The sequence below is a fragment of the Buteo buteo genome, chromosome 13 (assembly GCF_964188355.1).
Source record: "Buteo buteo chromosome 13, bButBut1.hap1.1, whole genome shotgun sequence".
Lineage (NCBI taxonomy): Eukaryota > Metazoa > Chordata > Aves > Accipitriformes > Accipitridae > Buteo > Buteo buteo.
The window spans coordinates 30,121,637-30,143,653 of NC_134183.1; the positions used below are offsets into that span (position 1 = coordinate 30,121,637).

The 22,017-nt window shown below is 38.5% G+C and overlaps 1 protein-coding gene across 9 annotated transcripts in view; it reads right to left on the minus strand.

Annotated features, from left to right (window-relative positions):
- The window catches only part of CCPG1 (cell cycle progression 1), a 33,416-nt gene extending 11,490 nt beyond the window's left edge, over positions 1-21,926 (minus strand). For 2 of the 9 annotated variants that reach the window (XM_075045311.1, XM_075045310.1), the window contains exons 1-8: positions 18,364-18,381; positions 16,855-16,926; positions 9,094-9,208; positions 8,049-8,128; positions 7,653-7,860; positions 6,589-6,684; positions 3,282-3,536; positions 2,398-2,409 (exon numbers count right to left, since the gene is read on the minus strand). In XM_075045311.1, coding sequence (XP_074901412.1) covers positions 2,398-2,409; positions 3,282-3,536; positions 6,589-6,684; positions 7,653-7,860; positions 8,049-8,128; positions 9,094-9,208; positions 16,855-16,914 — 826 coding nt within the window. In that variant the 5' untranslated portion in view covers positions 16,915-16,926; positions 18,364-18,381. Of the gene's footprint in view, positions 1-2,397; positions 2,410-3,281; positions 3,537-6,588; positions 6,685-7,652; positions 7,861-8,048; positions 8,129-9,093; positions 9,209-16,854; positions 16,927-18,363; positions 18,382-19,029; positions 19,048-20,870; positions 20,973-21,797 lie in introns of those variants that run through there. The other 7 variants (XM_075045313.1, XM_075045312.1, XM_075045308.1 and 4 more) reach the window with 7 other exon arrangements.
- Between the last annotated feature and the right edge of the window lie 91 nt (positions 21,927-22,017).

Below are 22,017 nucleotides of genomic sequence, written 5' to 3' on the forward strand. Positions count from 1 at the left end.
CTCTTATTTGATAACAAATGAAGGAATTTTGGAACACTACATAGAAGTAAGTTAGATAAAAAACAACAAAAGTTATGCAGGAAAGGATATATGTGACTTCTTTGTCATTTTTTTTTTAGTAACATGCAAGCCAACCAGGATAAAAGGGAGACCATTAGTGCATGCATTATCCATTTCAGAACTACAACTTTTACTGCTAAATAAAGTTACATCAATAAGAGGATATTAGCACAGTATTTAAACTGTCATGCAGAAACACAGTTATTACACACTGCTCACAAGAAGTATTTGCAGGCCCTATCTTGTCATTCTTATCCATGAGTGAAGGCTAAAGAGTAAGCAAATATCCTATCTTTCAATTGTCAGATAAAGGCTGAGATTTTTCTGAAAAAATATCTTTGTTGTACTAGCCACCAATTTTTTCCATCAAATAAAACCTCTTCACTGGTACCTCCCTACCTATACACATGTTCTGTAAATCCTAACACTGATGCAGGTTTTATTTCTTTGCTTTTAAGAGTCTCTTTAATTGACTCTACAGCAGATGGCAATAGCATGTTTTAGGCATTTTTTTCAAAACCAATGCAGCATATGCAGAGTTCTATTTCTGTATTTAAAGGCAGGGGGATGTATTATTAAACAGACAAAATTCTATAAATGCTATTACACTGAGGAATTTTTTGCACTCTCTTAATTTCTATTTAATGTATTGTCAAGTATGAACTTAAAAACAGTGCTCTATTAAACCAAGTTGAACCTCAGTAGTTCAATTCAGCCAAGGGAAAGCAATGTTTTTACAGCAATGATTTTACATTTGCAGAGTCCTAGTAAACATTTATTGGAAGCACAGATCCTTGCATAAGTGAATTTAAGTATACTGACAGTAAATTTGTTTTTCATATTTATGTTTTATAGATACTTTTGAAGAAGTCCATTGATCCTAAGAATCTAAAGACTGCATCTGAAATCATCATTTAGTGTAAATGGTTCATGTTAAGAGGAACCTGAATTACAGAAACACTTAAAATGCTGTTTCTGTGCTTATCGAATCATAATTTAGATACAGTAAGCAAAAATGACATTTAGCAACACAGAAAGGGTATCAAAGACACTGAAAATGCACATAACAAGGTACCACTCCTCAGTAATTGGTTTACGTTTCCAGCTGGTACTCTAAGTCACCTTATGCTTCAGAATCTTTAAGTAATCTATCCAAATCCCTAGCATTACAGTAATATTCCCTTCTGCAGATTCTGGTTAAAGAAAAAAATTAAGTATCTGAATGTCCATAAAGAGATATTCTTCTGTCAAGGGCTTCCTAACTTAGCTTTTCCAGTTAACTCTTTTCCTGGAAAGCTTGCCCTCCTCCTTCACATCTCCTTCCTAGAGCATCATAAAGCCAGTAACTAAGTTTAATGCTGATTAGGATACAGTTATTGATTAAAACTTAATCATAGTTGCTTTCTACATCTTTAGAAGTCTTAAAGGGGTCCTGGAGCTCTAGCTAAAGAGAAAACACTTCCCTGATACTAATCCAAAAAAAAAAAAAACCACAAGAAAAAAAAAAGTAATTTCAGAAAAATTAACCCTTTCCAATCCTCTTACACAACAATTAGCAATTAGCCTAGCATTAAAAAACTGCTGTGGAAAACAATCATTCCAAGCTGAATTACAAAAATGCAAAGTAGTCCTCTAGGGAGATGGATTTCTCTTTGCAAGTTGGTGTTTAAAAAAAACAAACAAACAAACAACAGGAAGATGGAAAGCAGTTTGATTTCCTTTCTAGTTATCACATAACCATGAAGAACTTTCACTTGAAGAAACAAAAACTAAAGCCACATAGACTTGCCTTCTTTCTGCCGAGAGTGCTGTCATCACTGCCATCAGTGATGAGCATTTTTATTTAGAAGTACAGACTCAATGAATGAACAAGTCAAAGTGAATCCCTTAATAAAGATAGGACCCTGACTACATTTCCAAAATGTATTTCTCATCCATAGATCACAAAGTTCTTTAAAAGAATAGTATTTATCATTAACCCGAATTTAAACATTGTAAAATGATTAACAGAATTGAAACCTCAAGTTACCACCACAAAGCACTATCAAAGTTTGGTCTAGTCATTGTGCTCCTCTGGTTCTAATATGCCAATATACATCAATCAGTTTTTACACCAGCTACTACTACCTGCAGCTGCTAAATAGAAAGTATTTTACATAACTGGATTAGTCATTTCTATAATACCGCATACACTAATAATTCTTACGACTTCTTTTTTTTTTTAAATGTAAGTATGCATACATATATGGATGTGTGTGTACACATACACACACACAATTTTAAAAGTAAATCTGAATGCAAGCATAGCATCCACAATACATCACTCATGACTCTTACCTTCAGGTTTACCTAAGAACAAAAAAAAAGTAATCAGGGTCAAGTGAAAATTAGTATAAGTCTCAAAATAAATGTCAAATTTAAACCCCTAACAATTAGTCAAAATCAAATTCAATTAGAATCATATTCCCAGTGTCAAATTGAATCGCAAGTCTTCTTATGAAGGCATATTTTCATAAAAAACTAAAACCACTCAGGAAAAATTACTATTAAAAACAAATGCCCTCTATCATTTTTATCATAACACATGTATCTTAGAAGGTCAGGATTGCACTACATAGATTTAGATCTGGAATCCGTTCTACTGTTTTGTTAAATGTAGTAACAAACCGTGTAATGCTTAACTTTAGGCAACACACCGAACACAGGAAAATCGCTGCTATCCTGGATTCCCTAAGCCACTCTGGAATTGCAAGGACAACTACAGCATATTTTTCTCTACCAAAGAGAGAAAAACATTGATACTATGAACTCCTGTATGCCTTGCTCCTACATTTGGAGCACATATGGAACAAAAGCTTGAAATAACTCTCTGAATGCTGTTAGAAATGGTAAGCACTACCACAAATTTATTTCAAAAGAAAAGATGTGAAAAAAGAAAGGTACACACTGCATTATGAGAACAACAAGAAATTCTATCTAGAAGGGCAACCAAAAATTAATTTCTTTTTATTTACTTTAATTTTAAAGTAGTGTATATTAAATTGCACCACTGAAGGGCCTCCCTATATTATCCATACATTAGCAGTTGTTTTTTCTCATTTTTAGGTTTAGATTGCTAGCAGAGAACAAGAAAAACAAACAAACAAACAAACAGTCTCACATAAAATGGTATTTGTTATGTAAGATGTTGATTCTATGTATTTTGTTTTCTATAAACTCACCATAGAAGTGTCCAAAGCCCATACTGATTGCAATCACCAAAGCTAGTACAATGCATCTGTTAAGGCCACTACTGAACTGGCGTTTGTGCTGCTCTTCTCTGGGAGGTTCAGACTCTGGTTCAGCAGGTGACCCACCCTCAGTCTCAGAGCTGGAGATCAGTCTCTTCTTAGCCCGACGTTTTCGTACTGTGGGACTGGACTGATTGCTAGTTTCATCACTACTTGATTCATCATTGCTAGCCTGAGATGAAAAAACTGAAACCCAACACAGAACAGTCTTTAAAATGCATTAATTGTTGTTTTGAAAATCAGTTTGAGTACCAAAATCCATCATATAAATGCCAAATATATTTTGCATAAATCTTGGAGAACATTAATAAAACAAAATAAAAATTCTCAGTGAGATAGTTTATGCTGGATATTATGCAAGGAATGCTTGATCTCCAAAGTTAAAAAAAAATTTTTTTAAAAGGAAAAGATAGAGATCAAGAAATCACCAGCAAAAAAACTGTACAGCACTTATCATTCACTCATTAGAAAGTGTTTTGTTCAGACAATCCTGCCTCTTAAAGCATCTACATGTACTGCCTCTGTAAATCCTTGTGAAGTAGAAAGGTTAAGAATTCAGTTTTCCTTCTCTTAACAGACTGAACTAATAAAAGAGCAACATAAAGGCTTGCTAAAAGAAAGCTTCCTAAGACAGACATGGTTTTACTATATTCTCTCAAAAAACTTCATTCTGTGATCTACAAGCAGCTGCAGAAAAATTCCATTAAAGGTCCATTAATGTATTTGTTATAAATATTCAAAGCTTTGCATTGCAAATTTATTTAAATATGTAATTTTGTTTACTTTTAATATCTACCATATACTATCTATTAACATCTTTACCCACCTTTCAAAAAAGCCATTTTCAACCACTACTGCACAGGAAAAGAACCACTTGGGTGCTTTTGTGTTTGTCCCTCCCTAGCACTCTGAATCCAAAACGCTTCTATACCTGACTGATGTTTTGGAAGATTGAATCAGCCAAGATTTGAGATAAGAACAAATTCTAACCATAAAAAATATCTTTAATAGCATTTTTGTAAAATAGTATTTATGATACCATTTGTATGTTCATGTTCCTATGGCCCAGAAGCCATATATTCTAGCTGGGAAAATAACAACAAAGCTGTAATTGCTTGTTGCTATTAGTGGCACAAATGCTTGCTGCATGTACTGCAAATAAATTTATATAACCCAGTATATAAGTAATGATTATTTAATCTCCCTCCTTTGAAAGCATCATTTTCAAGTGTAAGGCAAATATCAAGGGGAAGCAGCAGCAGGGTGAAAAAGAAGCTTTCAAATACCTATGTTCATGTACCTAATTCACATGCCTCAAATAGATTCAATGTGATCAGTGAAGCCTCCAGCACATGACAAAGTGCTCCTGCTCAGACACTAAATTTGATGCCCGCAATTACATAATGCTAATGCCCCTTCTAGAAATATAGTTGTTTATTCTTATATCAGAGATCACCACTCAAATGTAAACATATAAATACAGAGTTACGGTCCTTGAACATTTCACAACTGAAAATCATTTGTTTGGGCAAAGCCACGCACACATCACTGAATAGACAAGAATACCAAGCAGTGCTAGCCGTTAGCTATAAAAAGCATTACCAATTAAGATTCTTCACTTAAAATAAATTCCAACTTAATAGAAGTGATTGCATCAACCCCAGAAAAGATTACCAATTAGTATCTGGAATACATGTCTAATTTCTGACTCTGTGGACAAGCAACATGTCAGATAATGAAAGATAACTTCCCCTCCTACTAAAAAAATCCATTTTAGTCCATTAGTCAAACCAGACTGACCAAGCAGACTTTGCAATAAAGACAAATCACTTAAACAGCTACTTGACATGCAGCTTCTTAATGAATTTATATAGCTTGGCAGAAAAGGACACTATTTTAGAATCAGTCATTTAAGCAGATGCATACTTCCCCAATCCTGGACAATAAAGACAAGCATTCAGAAATTAGTCCGGAGAGAGGTATTTTTAGTAGAATGCAGACATCAGACATTATAAAGGATGATACAGGACATACTTCATAGGACGGGTGTTGTTATTGCTTATTTGGGTTTTTTAGGGTTTTTTCAACAACCGAAGAAGCTTACACATGGAATACAAAAGTGGTTAAGGAACAAGCTGCTCCTAGCCAAATGGGAGATTCATTGATATACACTGGACGACAAAGAATAGGAAAGGGAAAAAAAATAGACAATTGGAAAGCAAAGAGAGAAAGCTGTAAGACACTTAGAGCCATTCATAAGCACTTACTGGCAAGTTGTCAACAGCATTCATTACACTTTCAGGCAAGAATGACACTGCCTTACAGCTGCTGTAAGAATTCAGTACAAAGCTCTACTCTAATATTCACAGGATGAAAAGGAGTATAAAATGAAACAAAGTGTGACCACAATAGCAGTCCAAAATTCTAGCTTCTGCTATGATTTTGAAGTGTCAGATCTACACTAGAAACCACATGAAGTAACAATGTCAGTTAAGAACATGATTTTCTTTGACGTTTCTGCACAGACACAACTCAAGCCTAGATGCAGTTTGTTTCAGTATATGAGTGTTTCTGCTAGTTAACTTCATTCATGAAGCAATATTAAAACATTTCTGTTTGCATGGTGAAGACAGCCTAAACAGGAATTGGTTTGCAAGTAAAAGTGGCAGAAAATCCTTGTAGAATGTTTTAGTGCCTACATTAGGAAAATCTGAAGCTCATCCTTTTCCAATACAACAGAAAACTCAACAAGAAGCGGGCAGATGGCAAAGATTTCCATTGCCAAAAAGTGGCATGAAAATTTTGACTGCTAAAACTTTGGCATTTAAAATAAATGCAAAAGTACTCCAGACATTTTCTATGATACTTGGTCAATCAGATGCACAGCACTAAAGACCACGCTGAAATCAGCTTAAGTTAGAAGGAAGAAATTCTTTTTGCCAGTCATACATAGATTTGGAACCCATTCATTTAAACTGTCAAAGCAGACTTATTAAAATGTATTACAAAGCTTACTGATGCCCATTCCAAATTTACATGTAAGTTTAACATTTTTCAAAAAAGCAAATAAAACACTGACAGCTTAGCCAAATTCTTCATTGAGGACTGGCTTTCATCATCTGTTTGGAATATCACTACTACAAGACGAAGTCAGATTGCTACTGATAATTTTAAGAACACTCCATGCAAGCCATAAGCAATCAGCTTTACACAAGCTGATCAAATTTAATCACACCACCTTGGAAAGGAAGACTGCGAGACACATGCTCTTTCACCTCATTTCCCCATCCCCTTACACAATCAGGAATCTTCCTCAGCTTCTCCAGCCAACTGACTTTTGTGTACAAAAACATGGGGAGGAAAAAAAAAAAGCATTTTTAGAACTCAACCCTAAAAGAAAAAAGAAAGTCAACTAAATTTAAATTAAAAATTAAGTCAAGTCATCCAGAAGACTTAAAGAAGGCAACAGCTTTGTTATGAATCATCACTGGTCATTAGATGCTAAGCTGTCATTTTCTGATTCCAGTGGATACTATACAGATACATGAACGTTTAACGATGTTTTATTCTACTTCTAAGATAAAACAGTATTTTAAGAAAAATCCTGCTCTTGTAATAAACTTACTTTGAAACGTCAAAATCAGTAATATAAGAGTGTTATAAAGAATAAAGAGAACAGAAAAGTTTACAAATAAGCAGCCAAATAGAATTAAAAAGGAAGACTAGAGAACTAAAGAAGAGTAACAGAACAGTAAGTTTTTTTGATTGGGTTTGTTGGGTTGTGGTTGGTTGTTTTTAATTGGCCAAATACTCATATCCTTCCTCCTGAATATCATGCATTGTATATTTCTGCCAAGTACTGGAAGTATCTTAAAAAAATACGTATATTCTATGTAGCTATGAAGGTGAGCTGCTACTAGTCATCATGACCCCAAAATCAATTCTCTCCCAGTTGCTAGTCGCTTATGCCAACTCTATAAAAGTCAAAAAAATTGCCAAGAGAAACTCTACAATTATTCTATGAACTAAAAGATATTTTAATTCTCCAAAATATTCTAGAAATATACTTTCTATTTAAAATAGTGAACACTTAATGGGAGAGAACACTTTCAAACAAGAAGATTGCAGATTTGGACAAAGTTTTAGAGTTAGGGCAACTAGAGTTGTCCTAGAGACTGCAAATACTTAAACAAGACTTTTTTTCCCCTCTCCACACAAAGAAGGTTCCCTAAGCAAATGTTTTTTATTTTTTTTCCTGGTGACATTTTTGCACACAGTTGCTTAGTAATTTATTTCTCTTACCAGTCTCTAGATGGGAAAATGCATATTGACTGCTAGAGGAGGAACCCATATTAAAATCCTCTGAACTTTGAGCTTCTTCACCATCAGGTGGAGCTTCCTCCTGACTTTGAGTTTCTTCTGGTTTTGGAGCTTCAATTGTAACAATGTCAGAATCATCGCTAATAGTTCCAATACAGGACCCATCATCAGGGATTTTTTCTTTCTCTCCCTAGGGAAATGGACAATGTAAAAAAATATTCAGATACATAAAATATAAAGTAATTTAAAAAATAGCAAGAATTCTTAATGCTTTAAAAAAAAGAAAAATCAGTATCTTTATTTTAATGCCTTCAAAACATTGCTTGGTATTGTCTGATGTGGCTTACAGAAGCTTCTGAATAACGTAATATAATTTACCTCTGGAACTGCCTGAGTTTCCTCAAAAGCAGAGAGGGTATTATCTACCAGTGGTATTTCTCCATCATTGTTGCACTGAGCTATATAAATAAAAAGAGGAAAAAACCAAACATGGGATTAAAACCAGCAACCACAAATTATGCCCACTCCCATATAATATTAAAATATGTATAATTGTGACATTTCTATTGTGTACTCATATCAGGGAAGGTTTTCTAAAAATAAACTAAATCTCATTTTAATATTCCTCTAACAACTATCAGAATCCCATTTGTCATTATGTAATACAATGTTTTGGAGAATACTTAAATTCAAATCCTCACATTGATCATAATGCAAGTAACCTATAAATGAAAAGCACAATTAGATAAAAACCAACACTGTATTTTAAGTTGATACAGTACGTTTGTATGCTAGGATAATTAAAATATTTTCCAGGTAGTCATTGGAGTTTGATTGTCTTGTCCTGTTTCAACGAGGAGATGTTATGAATTTGGAAACATGGCCGAGCTCAAATTTAGTCAACTGCACACTGAACCTGTCACATCTGTGTTCTCATACCAATATTAATAAATTGAGCATTAAATTTAGTAATTAAAATGAGTGAATTTTCATTATATTAATATGCACCAGACTTCATTTCCAACTCAAGAAATGCTAACACAGTGCCACAATGTTATTTTTTAGGTGTAATAGCATTGATGGTTCCTTCCAAATTACTCTTATTTGATCAATGACATTATTAAGGAATATTTGTTTTATCAATAGTACTTCTATGAACTATCTTCCAGCAACACCAGTGCATACTATTCTGTAATGCATCAAAAGTACTGACAAAATGAAAGACATTCTACTCATTTCATCTATTTCAATAAAAATTGCTTTTATAAAGTTATGACTGATTATTTTCCATAACACTGATGAAGCAAGTACTTTGACAGAGGCCTACAAAGTATACAAACTCTATTAAAAATACTAATTTTGTGCCAACGCTACAACAGATACTTACCTATTTTATTGAACTGCTCCTCTTTTAATATCTTACCTTGCAAATCAATTGGTTGCTCCTCTTCTTGCAAAGAAACATATTCTTCTGAAACAAATTCATGGTTATCATTTGTGCTTCCATTTTCTGAAGTCACTGTCTCGATGTCAGAACCCTGGAGTTGAAGAGTTTTAAGAAAACATTACTGTTACTGGGATTTCCATCAGTAAAGCAGAAGGAAAGAGTTACAAAGAAAACAGAACATTTATAATAAAAATGGAAAAGAAGAATAACCTTTAAAACTGAAGAAGCTTTTAAGCAAAGAAAAGCAAGAGAAATACCAAGTAATTAACTACAAGGAAACAACTGTTAGTAATACTTATGACCATGACTGAAAAAGGCAGAGGACAAGTCTAGGGGTGGAAAGAAAAAAAAAGGGGGGGGCAATTTAGGCATCAATTAACAGCTCTGCTAAGTATTTTAAATAACTATGTTCTATTAGCTTTATTAGACCTATTTATTAAATAGACTTTAAAGAAACAGAGGAGGTTGTCAAATGAGTTTTGAATATGGAATCTGATTATTGCACATATGTCCATGTATTGTATGTAAATACACACACCCTCCCCAAAACAAAGCTTCAAGTGTACCACCACGAACTCTAGTAAGTACTACTACCAGGAAAAAATATGTATAACACTACTCCATCTCAAATTTGAATGGCTGTCTTAATAGTACATCTCTGACACCAGGAAAACAAGTATTTATACAATCTCTAAATTGGATTTCTGTCTTTAATCCACAAAGGAGTCTTAGTTATTAGTCAGCTGCTAGTCAGCAACAACCTCAGAACAAAACAGGAACTGAAGATAAACAACGCTCAGAGACTGCAGGGCACTAAGGGCAAGCAATACAGTTGACAACTCTAAATATTTAATCTTCATATTGTAATTTTTATTTAAAAGAACTGATGGAACACAAGTAAGGTTATTAGAAAACTATAAACATGCAAAACATAACTGAAAAATACTAAGTCACTCTGATCCATAAATAACTTGAGCTGTTTTTGTAAACAGAGATAGTTATTTTTGCAATAGCAGGTGTGAAATTACAGTAGTAGTAATACTTCCAGATCAGTTTTCCTAGATGCCTCATTTCAGGACTCAAGCGAACATGTATGCTTTTGTTTTTAAGAAGAGACCGTACCTCAGGAAGATTACATACCTCAAAAAGAGTTGCATAAGATACATTCTACAATCACATTACAAAGTTCTGTTCCTTTTTAAAAGGCTTCAAAAATTAACTGCTTTAGTAATTTGACAAATACTTTGTATTTTTTCTTTTGACTACTTAAAGTATCACAATTTTAATCTCAAATGTTTTGTAGAAATTCACCACTGAATTATAATTAATTTATTAAAATCTGAGTGAAATCTCAGGAAAGAAAATACAAAATTATTTGGGGATTTTGGCTTGGATGGGTTTTATAGATAGGTATATAGATTTATTATGTGACAATTATTCTCTGGTGTAATAGAAGCACTACTTTCATTTCTTAAGTTGCGAAGAAGAAAGAGAGTAACAAAAACTTAGTTTGCCCAGGCTGCACAACAAGGCAAACATCAGGAATATAGCTTAAAACAGATTAAAATTTTAGCTAAAATACCAAGAAACTGGGCTAGCTGAGTACAAGGTAAGCCATCCTTTTTTAAACATGTGCAGTCTGGTCTGATTGTCTGAACTCTCCAATTCGCTTCCTCAGTTGCTAGACCTACATGACCCTTCCATTTCATCAACAGCATAGAGGTTGAGAAAGGATATTGTCTCCTCACTACACTCCTTTTCCTATACTCCTACACAAAATTAGCAAATCCTTTCTTAAGAGTAGTCCAATGATACACAGCATCACTTCTCTGTTCAGATATTAAATTCAGCATACACAGCTGTCAGTTGTCTGCAATCACAATCTAAGCCAATTGCTATTTCTTGCCCCTCTTAACTCAGTGCCATTGTAAATGGCAAAGCAAATCCAGAAACTGATTCTGTTATGTCATCATCAATACAGGTCACAATAATATGTGAGAACGTAATACTATAGTATTCCAAATTCGTCTAATCCTTACCTCTACCCTCTTCCTAATACCCACATCTTTTCCCCGAAGTATACAGTAGTCCACGTCACCCCCTCCCTGGATAACAAGTGTGTGAAGGGTATCTAGCCATCCCATTTATTCTACTTTATTAATCAGGGAAGAATAACTGGCAACAGAAAATCGCCTCACCACAGAAATCTGTTCTGCTTTGGCTAGACAAATCCCTGCCTTCCTATAATCTTGTATCATGTTAATTTATTTAGACTGCATAATTCACTTTCAGTTACAGTGGAAAATAACCATCTCAAGTATTAAAATAAAGTCTGCAATTCACAGCTGAGTAACCCAACTGTTGTAGCCACCTCCTAAAATCCTTTAACTTTTATGCGAAGTCTGTAAAGTCCGGCAGCCTGTGCATTCCTGTATCTCACTTGGTCTTGAGGACTGGAGTGAGTTTTCTGTTTCTCTTTTGGTGACAGGATTCCCAACTTGTCATCCAACCCAAAACAAGGGAAGGAAAAGAAGTTTTAACCATCTCTTAAATACCACCTTGCTGCCAACAGAAATGAAACCATGGCCCAACATTTATAAGGCACAAACCACAACTCTTGCGCTTCTGAAACTAAACTGAGCTTTCAAAACTTGAGTATAATGACAGACTTGTAATGGCTTGCCTTTCAAATTACCCAGATTTTCATTATAATCTGCAAATAGGGGAACATGCAGTGAAGGAGAAACAGCTGATCACTACCCATTATCTCTTCCTATTATTTCCTATTTTCCTCCTATGAATTTTCCTCCTCAAGTACTGTTCCCTGAAAACGCTTTGGAGCAGGCAACAAGAAGATAAAGCCAGCCAACAGGTAACTGTCATTCCAGGAAAATAGTTAACCCATTTGCTCTGAGGATTCTGGCTCAATAACCTCCTCAGTTTACAAGTCAATGCTAGATACTTAAAAAAAAACAAAACAAAACAACCCCACCACCCCCACTACTACACCCACACATCAGCTAAGACCTGAAGAGATAAAAAAATCCTCAGGACTAAAGGAGAAAAGTGTATTGGAGGTCCATACCAAGAGGTGGGGCCTCTCAAGTTTCTGAGCAACTGAGGCCTGCCTTGTTCACTGCTAGGGGAAAGTAAGACAAAACATTAGTCTTATCTAACTTTAAAGTGTCTACACCTGAGCAAATCATTGAAGGCACCTTTACAATTAATACAGTCAGTGGAGTTGACAGCAAGTCATTTGATCAAATATAAATGCTGACCTTAGCATAAGAATTACCACTCTCTAGACTCCATTGATTGTATTGATTTAATTTCTACAATGCAAACTTAGAAACCATCATATTCAGATGCCTACCCTGTAGACATCTAGGCGACAATGAACCCACACCAACAGACCTTTAATTGCTTCACTTTTTTTCTTTTGTCTCAAGCTTTATTCTACTAGGAATTAAAAATTACTTTTGTTTTAATAAAGCCATTGTCAGTTTATATCTGGTCAAACATCAGAAAATAGGAAACACAGACACACAAATTAAACCAGGGCTACACAGACATAATAGTGACTTTACAAAGAGCTGTATCTGAAGATCCAATCGAAGAATGAGGGAATTCTAGCATTTCATCCCAAATAAAAGTAATAAATGAAGCTACAGCAGAGATCAAAAGATGGACAGAAACATAACTGAAGCTATATAAATTTGATAGAGCTGCACACATCGATTCAGTAGGTCTTAAAAAACAAGTATTTTAAACCAAGAACAGTTTTTTGCCTTGCACACAGTCTGTTAGCTCTTTCCACCTGCTGCCACACAATCTACCATCGCAACTTCCTTACTGTATTGGGTTTGTGTGGCAAGGTTTTGGTAGCAGCAGGGGAGGGTTACAGGGGTGGCTTCTGTAAGAAGCTGCTGGAAGCTTCCCCTGTGTCCGACAGAGCCAATACCAGCCGGCTCTAAGACAGACCCAACGCCGGCCAAGGCCGAGCCAATCAGCGACAGTGGTAACGCCTCTGTGATAACATATTTAAGAAGGAAAAACAGTTGGGACAGAAACAGCAGCCGGAGAGAGGAGTGAGAACATGTACGAGATACAACCCTGCAGACCCCAAGGTCAGTGAAGAAGGAGGGGGAGGAGATGCTCCAGGCTCCAGAGCAGAGATTCCCCTGCAGCCCGTGGGGAAGACCATGGTGAGGCAGGCTGTCTCCCTGCAGCCCAGGGAGGTCCACGGTGGAGCAGATCTCCACCTGCAGCTCCTGGAGGACCCCATGCCAGAGCAGATGGGTTCCCGAAGGAGGCTGTGACTCCATGGGAAGCCCGTGCTGGAGCAGGCTCCTGGCAGGACCTGCAGGTCTGTGGAGAGAGGAGCCCACGGAGCAGGTTTTCTGGCAGGACTTGTGACCCCGTGGGGGACCCACGCTGGAGCAGTGTGCTCCTGAAGGACTGCACACTGTGGAAAGGACCCATGCTGGAGCAGTTTGTGAAGAACTGCAGCCCATGGGAAGGACCCACGTTGGAGAAGTTCGTGGAGGACTGTCTCCCGTGGGAGGGACCCCACGCTGGAGCATGGGAAGAGTGTGATGAGTCCTCCCACTGAGGAGGATGAAGCGGCAGAAAATAATGTGTGATGAACTGACCGTAAACCCCATTCCCCGTCCCCCTGTGCCGCTGTGGGGGGTTGGTAGAGAATCCGAGAGTGAAGTTGTGCCCGGGAAGAAGGGAGGGGTGGATGAAAGTTGTTCTGAGATTTTGTTTTATTTCTCATTACCCTACTCTGGTTGATTTGTAATAAATTGTGTTAATTTTCCCCAAGCTGAGTCTGTTTTGCCCGTGACGGTAATTGGTGAGTGACCTCTCCTGTCCTTATCTCAACGCATGAGCTCTTTGTTATATTTTCTCTCCCCTGTCCAGTTGAGGAGGGGGAGTGATAGAACGGCTTTGGTGGGCACCTGGCATCTAGCCAGGGTCAACGCACCACAGTGGAATGCTGTTCTGCATTGAGAAGGAAAAATACAGGGAGTTTAGAGGGCCTGGGGTCTCCAGAAATCAACAGTGTTGCAAAGACTGGGTGGAAATCCCTTGGAGAGGGCTAAGTGAGAGAGAGTATGTAATTATGTATTCCATAGCCAAGACGCTGAAGTTTTCCCAGGCTTTCTTGCCTCAAGTGGAATCTGGGGGAAGCTACAGCGAGTAAAGGAATGCCAACATTTGACTGCCTTTATGGGAAATGAAGGTGATGAGAGGGCAGGGCAGCTTTCCTGACATCTGTACTGTAAGGTCAGGAATGAGAAGTATAGGCTTCTTGGAGCTTAAAATGATGGTTGGTGAGGGCTTGCCATACTTACACTTGGAGAATCTTGAAAACTGTGACAGCGTGAAAGGCTTGGAGATAGTAAGAGATTCTTCTGTGAGAAGGATTGAGTCGTGAAGTGACTGTCTTTTGTGTTTTTCAGGGACTCACTGCAGGTTTTAGCACAAGTTCTTTGCAATTCACATGGGAGTTCTGGGTTTCCTTGGCCCTATTGTTCAGGCAGGAGAGCGCAAGGCATAAAATACTTAGAAATAACCTGGATATTGGCTTCCTGTGGAGGAGGAATTCATATGGCAGTGCAGGACTGAGCTAGTGGCAGCAACTAAGAGAATGTTGGGTTTGGTTTGGTTTTTTTTATGGGGCAAACTGTCACTGAAGAGGTATCTTCCATAAGGAAATATACAAAAGCAATCTAATTGTTGTGGAAGTGTGGTGCGTTGACCCTGGCTAGATGCCAGGTGCCCACCAAAGCCGTTCTATCACTCCCCCTCCTCAACTGGACAGGGGAGAGAAAATATAACAAAGAGCTCATGCGTTGAGATAAGGACAGGAGAGGTCACTCACCAATTACCGTCACGGGCAAAACAGACTCAGCTTGGGGAAAATTAACACAATTTATTACAAATCAACCAGAGTAGGGTAATGAGAAATAAAACAAAATCTCAGAACAACTTTCATCCACCCCTCCCTTCTTCCCGGGCACAACTTCACTCTCGGATTCTCTACCAACCCCCCACAGCGGCACAGGGGGACGGGGAATGGGGTTTACGGTCAGTTCATCACACATTATTTTCTGCCGCTTCATCCTCCTCAGTGGGAGGACTCATCACACTCTTCCCATGCTCCAGCGTGGGGTCCCTCCCACGGGAGACAGTCCTCCACGAACTTCTCCAACGTGGGTCCTTCCCATGGGCTGCAGTTCTTCACAAACTGCTCCAGCATGGGTCCTTTCCACAGTGTGCAGTCCTTCAGGAGCACACTGCTCCAGCGTGGGTCCCCCACGGGGTCACAAGTCCTGCCAGAAAACCTGCTCCGTGGGCTCCTCTCTCCACAGACCTGCAGGTCCTGCCAGGAGCCTGCTCCAGCACGGGCTTCCCATGGAGTCACAGCCTCCTTCGGGAACCCATCTGCTCTGGCATGGGGTCCTCCAGGAGCTGCAGGTGGAGATCTGCTCCACCGTGGACCTCCCTGGGCTGCAGGGAGACAGCCTGCCTCACCATGGTCTTCCCCACGGGCTGCAGGGGAATCTCTGCTCTGGAGCCTGGAGCATCTCCTCCCCCTCCTTCTTCACTGACCTTGGGGTCTGCAGGGTTGTATCTCGTACATGTTCTCACTCCTCTCTCTGGCTGCCGTTTCTGTGTGCCCTGCAACTTTTTTTCCTTCTTAAATATGTTATCACAGAGGTGCTACTACTATTGCTGATTGGCTTGGCCTTGGCCAGCGGTGGGTCCGTCTTAGAGCCAGCTGGTATTGGCTCTGTCGGACACAGGGGAAGCTTCCAGCAGCTTCTCACAGAAGCCACCCCTGTAACCCCCCCTGCTGCTACCAAAACCCTGCCACACAAACCCAATACATCCACACAAATGGAAGTGCTTAAAATGGTGCAGATAAGACCCAATAGGTCTATGCACATCTTTCTCCAAACTGCCTATGCATTCTGTAAGCAGAGTGAGACAATACAAAATATTAGAGAGAAGCAGTACGTCTTACAGATGTCTTTATGCCAGTCCTCAACCTCCTGAGCTCAGAGGCTCAACTCAAAGACAGAGACTGTCCCTGTCGAGAACAAAAGCAATTGGTTATGCGCTAACTATAGCATTCGCATGAGCCTTGAAAATGCCACCTTCTAATATTCTAGTCATTGAACATAAACTTGTCCATCCTATTTTTTCATAATGAGAAAGATAGAATGTAAGGACAGAAGGCTGTTCCTAAACAGCAACTGTTGAAGCTAGGATTAGATTATTTTAGTGGTAGAAAAGACTTGGAGAAATCATGAAACCATTCCCTTGTCCATCAGATATTTACTTTTTTTTTTTTTTTGGCAGGGTGGGGGGATTTGGAAGGAAAAGACCACCTATATTAGCAACAACAGACAAGTTACATAGAATGTCAATGCTTTCAGGGAAGATGGAACAGAGGAGAGCATCTCACTAAAATTTTAGCAATTCTTCAAAGTAAAACCTTTGTAAAAAATGTGTATTTTAAATAACAAAATTTGTATCAGCTATAGTAAAGGATACACATTTTGAAACAGTAGTTTTATGTGTTCTTATTTATAAATCTCTCTTCTATATTCTCTGTTAATATGCAAGATCCACACAAAACAAAAACTACAAAGTTGAAATAGTATTTTACTGCATATGGCTAATCTTAAACTGACAGAACTTTATTAATTTGAGATTGGGTACCTCATGATTGATGACAGTCCAGCCACAAGATGAATCACTGTCACTGGAATTTTCAGACATTTTCAAAGCACACTGCAAGTAAAAGTAGATTCTTTTAACATGCAAGATATGTAATTTCACTGCTCTCTTGAAAAAAAAATAAAGAAAACAGAAGAATCCAAATCATGATGTTAAAGAACACTATACTAACTCACAAATTGTTACTCTGAAATTAAAAAAAAAAAAAAAAATAGAAGTTTAGAATGAAAATATATTCTTTTGTATGTTTCCTATTATCTTTTTTATACTTGGAGAAAATATGGCTTTGCTAGGTACACACCTATTTTAGCCAGACAGAAAGCTCTTAGACTAGCTAAAACACACACACATGGCTAGCCAATAATCAATAACCAAGTTTAAAATTTGTCTTAGCATAATTGTTTAAGACATGTTTCAGTAAGTTAAGTCATTTCTGAATCATTACATGCACAGGAACTACAGTTTATTCAAGAAAAACACCATGGTTTTTTTGAGAAGACACAGATTAGGATCTTTTGGAACTAATTCTCTTCCACTACTGAGCAAAACAATGTTTCATGTTTCTTTCACTCCTTTCAAGTACTCTCAAATATACTAATTCTGAAGAAAATTGAGAAAGTACCTGAAGAGTACAAAAACAGAATGAAAAAAAAGAAATCTTACTTGTTACAGCACTACTGCATGACTTTGGTAGTTATTTTCAGAAGAGAGCTGTCTGGCTGCAGCTGCCAGTTTATTTTTTCTCCCATACCAGGCATACAGAGTATTCATTATTGTTACGCATTCAGATTATTTTTTAAAGTTCTTAACTAACAGAAAGACTTTAAAAAGAAATTTAATGCATTTCTTGTTCCTTAAAGTAAAAATATATCAAGTTGCTAAATAAAACTTACTATAGATTTATCTTGGGGGAAAAAAACCTTCCCAAAAATATTACAATTTCCAATCAATTGTGTGTTACGTTACACATCCAATGTAACAAAACAGCAAAAGAAATCATGGTTCACTAAAGCCTCTATAAAATTATGATTATATTGACAAAGCAGAAAGTTCAGAGAACTTCAGACATCTGCTTTATTTCCCACACCGAGTTACTTCCGGTAAGAACACGAAGAAAAGCACCTATTTGTTTACACTTATTTGCTCTCCACTTTATTATCAATCCTGTCTTTACTCCCAGTTTATTAACACAGAAAATATACACAAACCTTGCATAAGAACACCTAAATATGCCAGTGTGGCTAGAAATTTGCACAAAAAAATACGAAACTTCCAATTCCATTTAGGTTTCATACAAAACATGGTAAACATTTGTCTCCAATCTCTGCATTATGGCAGTTATCATATGTTTTTCTAGTATAACACTTTTTCCTCATCAACTTCAACTAATGTATTTGGAGTTCCTCTGTAAAAAAGGCAATGGTGACAATCACAACCACTGTTTATAAAGCAAAAATATTCACTAACAATTAACTTGGGTATCAAACTTACAGAGAAGCTGGACTTCCATTTATTATAAAGCCCTGCTTTGAATACGGTTGTCATCTTCTTTGGATCTTTTTCTTCTTTCATTAGAGATTTACCTGGAATCTCAGCTAGGGAACATCAGGGCAGGGGAGGGGAGGTGGGGGGGGGGGTTTGGTTTTTTTTGGGGGGGGGGGGGGGGGAGGTGGTGGTGTTTTCAGGGGGGGTTTAAATCATACTGTATCCAATCATCAAATTTTTCATTAAATCATGATTTTTTTTTTAGTCATACTTCTTCAATCATCAAAATAACAAATGCCCAAATGGCAAAGACTGAGTTCGAGAGTTCTCACAAGATGGTAACATCTGCTTGCTGTCATTAAATTATTTTTAATTTGACCAGGCATTCAGCAGCAGCATTCCTTCCAGAAGAAGGTAACTACCAGCACCAGAACTTGCCACCTATCAGAAACATCGCTGGCTATGTTGCAAAAACTGTACTGGTGATCTGAAATTATCTTTTAAGAATTCTCTTCAGTATAAAAACATTCCCACTTAATTATTCTACAGTTCAGTGAATAGAGTGATTGAAAGAGTACCAAGTTTACTGTCATTGAAAGCCCAGCCTTTTGCATAACCACAAAAAAATACAGTTTGGGGCAAATGTAGTACAAGCAGCTACCCAGTCCTTACTAGCAAGTCTGATCTCCACTGTGGAAGAAATTCAGGCTCTGGTTTCATAACATGGCAATTCCAGTTTTAGTGCATCTCAGTGCTAGATGAAAAACAATGAAGTCACATAATGCAAATCCTTTAACAGACCAAAAAAGAAAATAAAAATCTGTTGATACAAGCAGATTTACAAATTTTGAAAGGGTAAGTTGTAACAGCAGACTCTGTGCTGGACATTGTAACGTCTGTCTGCCCCTGGCTAACTCAGCATTTCATCATGGACCCTGGCTAACTCAACATATATGCTACTGTGCTGTCCTTCTCCATCCAGATCACAGACTGACAGGTAACTAAGCACTGCCTAAAACCAATTCTACTGAATACACAACCATGGCCTCAGGCTCCACAGAGCATTAAACATCTGTCTTCCCTTCCCAAACTAAAGCTTCAGGACCTAACTATATGGCTATCGGCATAATAAAAAAAAATATTAAAAAAAAACAAACAGAGAAACAAGCAGACAAACAATCATCATTTTCTATTACTTGCTGGCCTTGATAAAGGGCCTTGAGTTAAAAGTTACTTATCTTGCATTCAACCAGAATATTATACTAATACCGCATATTTAATACTGCATTAATACTGCACACCTGCATACAGGTGATCAATCTCCAAAATAGAAAGTTTTTAGTATCAAGAAAAATAATAGAATAAAAAAGAATAGTTACAAAATCACTGAGTTTTACAGGTAGAACTGCTAAATTTACCAAAGATGACAGATAGATAGCATGACATCAGACTGAAGGGCATCTCTAGGGTTGCTGTATTCTTACAAGCACTTTCAGCAAAAGCACATGAGTAAAACAGCTATCAGAAGTAAAGCATTTTATTAATTAGTTAGCTCTAAAAGAGCAAAACAGCCTGAGAAGCTTTAATAAAAAAATACCTAGGTACACTATTCCTAAACTTCAACCAACAGTTAGAACAAAAAGATTATTTCTGTAAAAGATTAATAAAACACACATAGTCATAACTAAATCTGAGGTCAAATCCAGTCCCTTAAGGAAACTGAAATACAGAAGACTAATCTGAGCCCAATAGCTAAACTGACCTACTCACAAAATCTTTACCAGTTTGTATTCTCCACCACCAAATGACAAAGACCCACTAAGAACCAGTACACTTTTCCTACTTGCCCAAATGTGCTGGATACAGTTGGCACTGCCTTCGTAATTACAAGCTATAAAATAAAAAAAATAGCTTTGGGCAGAAATTAAACAGACATCAAGCCTGCAAACTTCCTAACAAATCAAGATGATGCTGATGGGTTCTAGTCCAGTAACAGCAAGGATAACTGGAGGACACAGTAGAGTATTCCACATCTCCTGTATGTCAGGCCAAGCCAGAAAGAATGACTGAAAAAAAAAAAAAAAAAAAAAAAGAAAAACTCACCCCCCACAAACAGTTTCACTGGTTTGGCTTCTCACTAAATACCTTTATTACCATTATTTTGCAAAAGAAAGTTACAGTCCAAGTTCTTCTATACTCCAGTTTAAACTGCAAAGCTGATTCTAGGCACACAAATGTCTAACGCTTTCAGTGACATAGCCTTTTAAATCTCTACCTAGACAAATAAACATCTATTATATTCAATCTCAGTAATTTTTTTTTTGGGGGGGGTGGGGTGTGCAGAGGGAAGAGGGGGCATGGAATCAGAAATGTGAACTACTTTCCTAACTTTAGTGAAATGCAACCCAGAAGCATAAGGTTTAAAAATTTACAGCCATATATATTGTTGATAACGTAATACCAAGTTATCCCATACATCTATATAAAAATAAATATGAGATACCACATCTTACTTATCCCCTGTGAAGCAGAATAAATACCAGTCTCAGAGAGAACCACCACTCCAGTCTAAACAAGCCCCTAAGTTCTTCCATCTTCAAAGAGGATTTCCTAGACTAAAAAAAACTCAGTAAGTGTTGACAAAGAAAAAGATGAATAACAAGGCACCCACAGGAATCGGTGTTCTTTAGAGTCTGCTGTGCTGTCATTCCAAGTAAAAACTCAGGGTACTCTTCTACAGTAGCTTCTTTGTTGCACAGCATAAATAAAAACATGTTACAGTGCTATTATACCGCAGAGTTTTCGTGCTAGTCTATTATTCCTACTAAGCGGTATAATTTCTCGCCCAAAGTAACGCCATTCTTCACTAATATATTTAGCAACCCATACGCTGTTTCCTCGCTATGATCTCCAGCAAGGCAAATGTGGGTTCCAAAATCCAACCCATCCCAAAGCCGGGCACTCCCTGCTCAGTGCCCGCTGCTTCCCTCTCGCAGGTGTTAGCGTAACACACCTGAAGCAGAAAGCAGCACGGTGCCAGAACGGTTAAAGCAACAATAACACAATTTATGAAACAGAACACCTTGCGTCAGCCGGACAGACAGAGGCAGATGATGAAAGAGAAGGAAGTTGGCAAACGCCAGCGGCCAGGGCCAGGGCCAGGGCCGGCGCGGCGGGGAACGCCGCCCGCGGAGCCCGCTCGGCCCCCACACAGAGCCTCGGCCGCCCCGCAGCGCCCCGGTTACTCGCTCCCCGCGACCAACGGCGGCTGCCCCGGCGCCGGCGCCAGCGCCCCCGGGCTGTGCCCCGCTCCGGGCAGCCCCTCCGCGCCCCCAGCCGCCGCGCTCCCCGGGAGGCTGCGCACCGAGGCCAGGTCGGAAGGCGGCAGCCCACCCCCCCACCCACCCACCCCCCCCAGGTAGGCCGCTCCCGCCGCCTACCTGAGCGCGGCCCCCGAGCGGGGCCCGGCACACACTAGGGGCCGCGGCCGCCCGTGACGCCGTCAAAAACAACACCGACCCGCCCGGGCCGCGCCTGCGCGCGGCGGCGGCGCCCCGCAGCACCCTGGCGACCGTAGTCCGCGCCCCGCCGATCGCCCGTCGGCCCGCCCGCCTCGCGAACTACAGCGCCCAGGGTGCACCGCGGCGGGAGGCCCGCCCC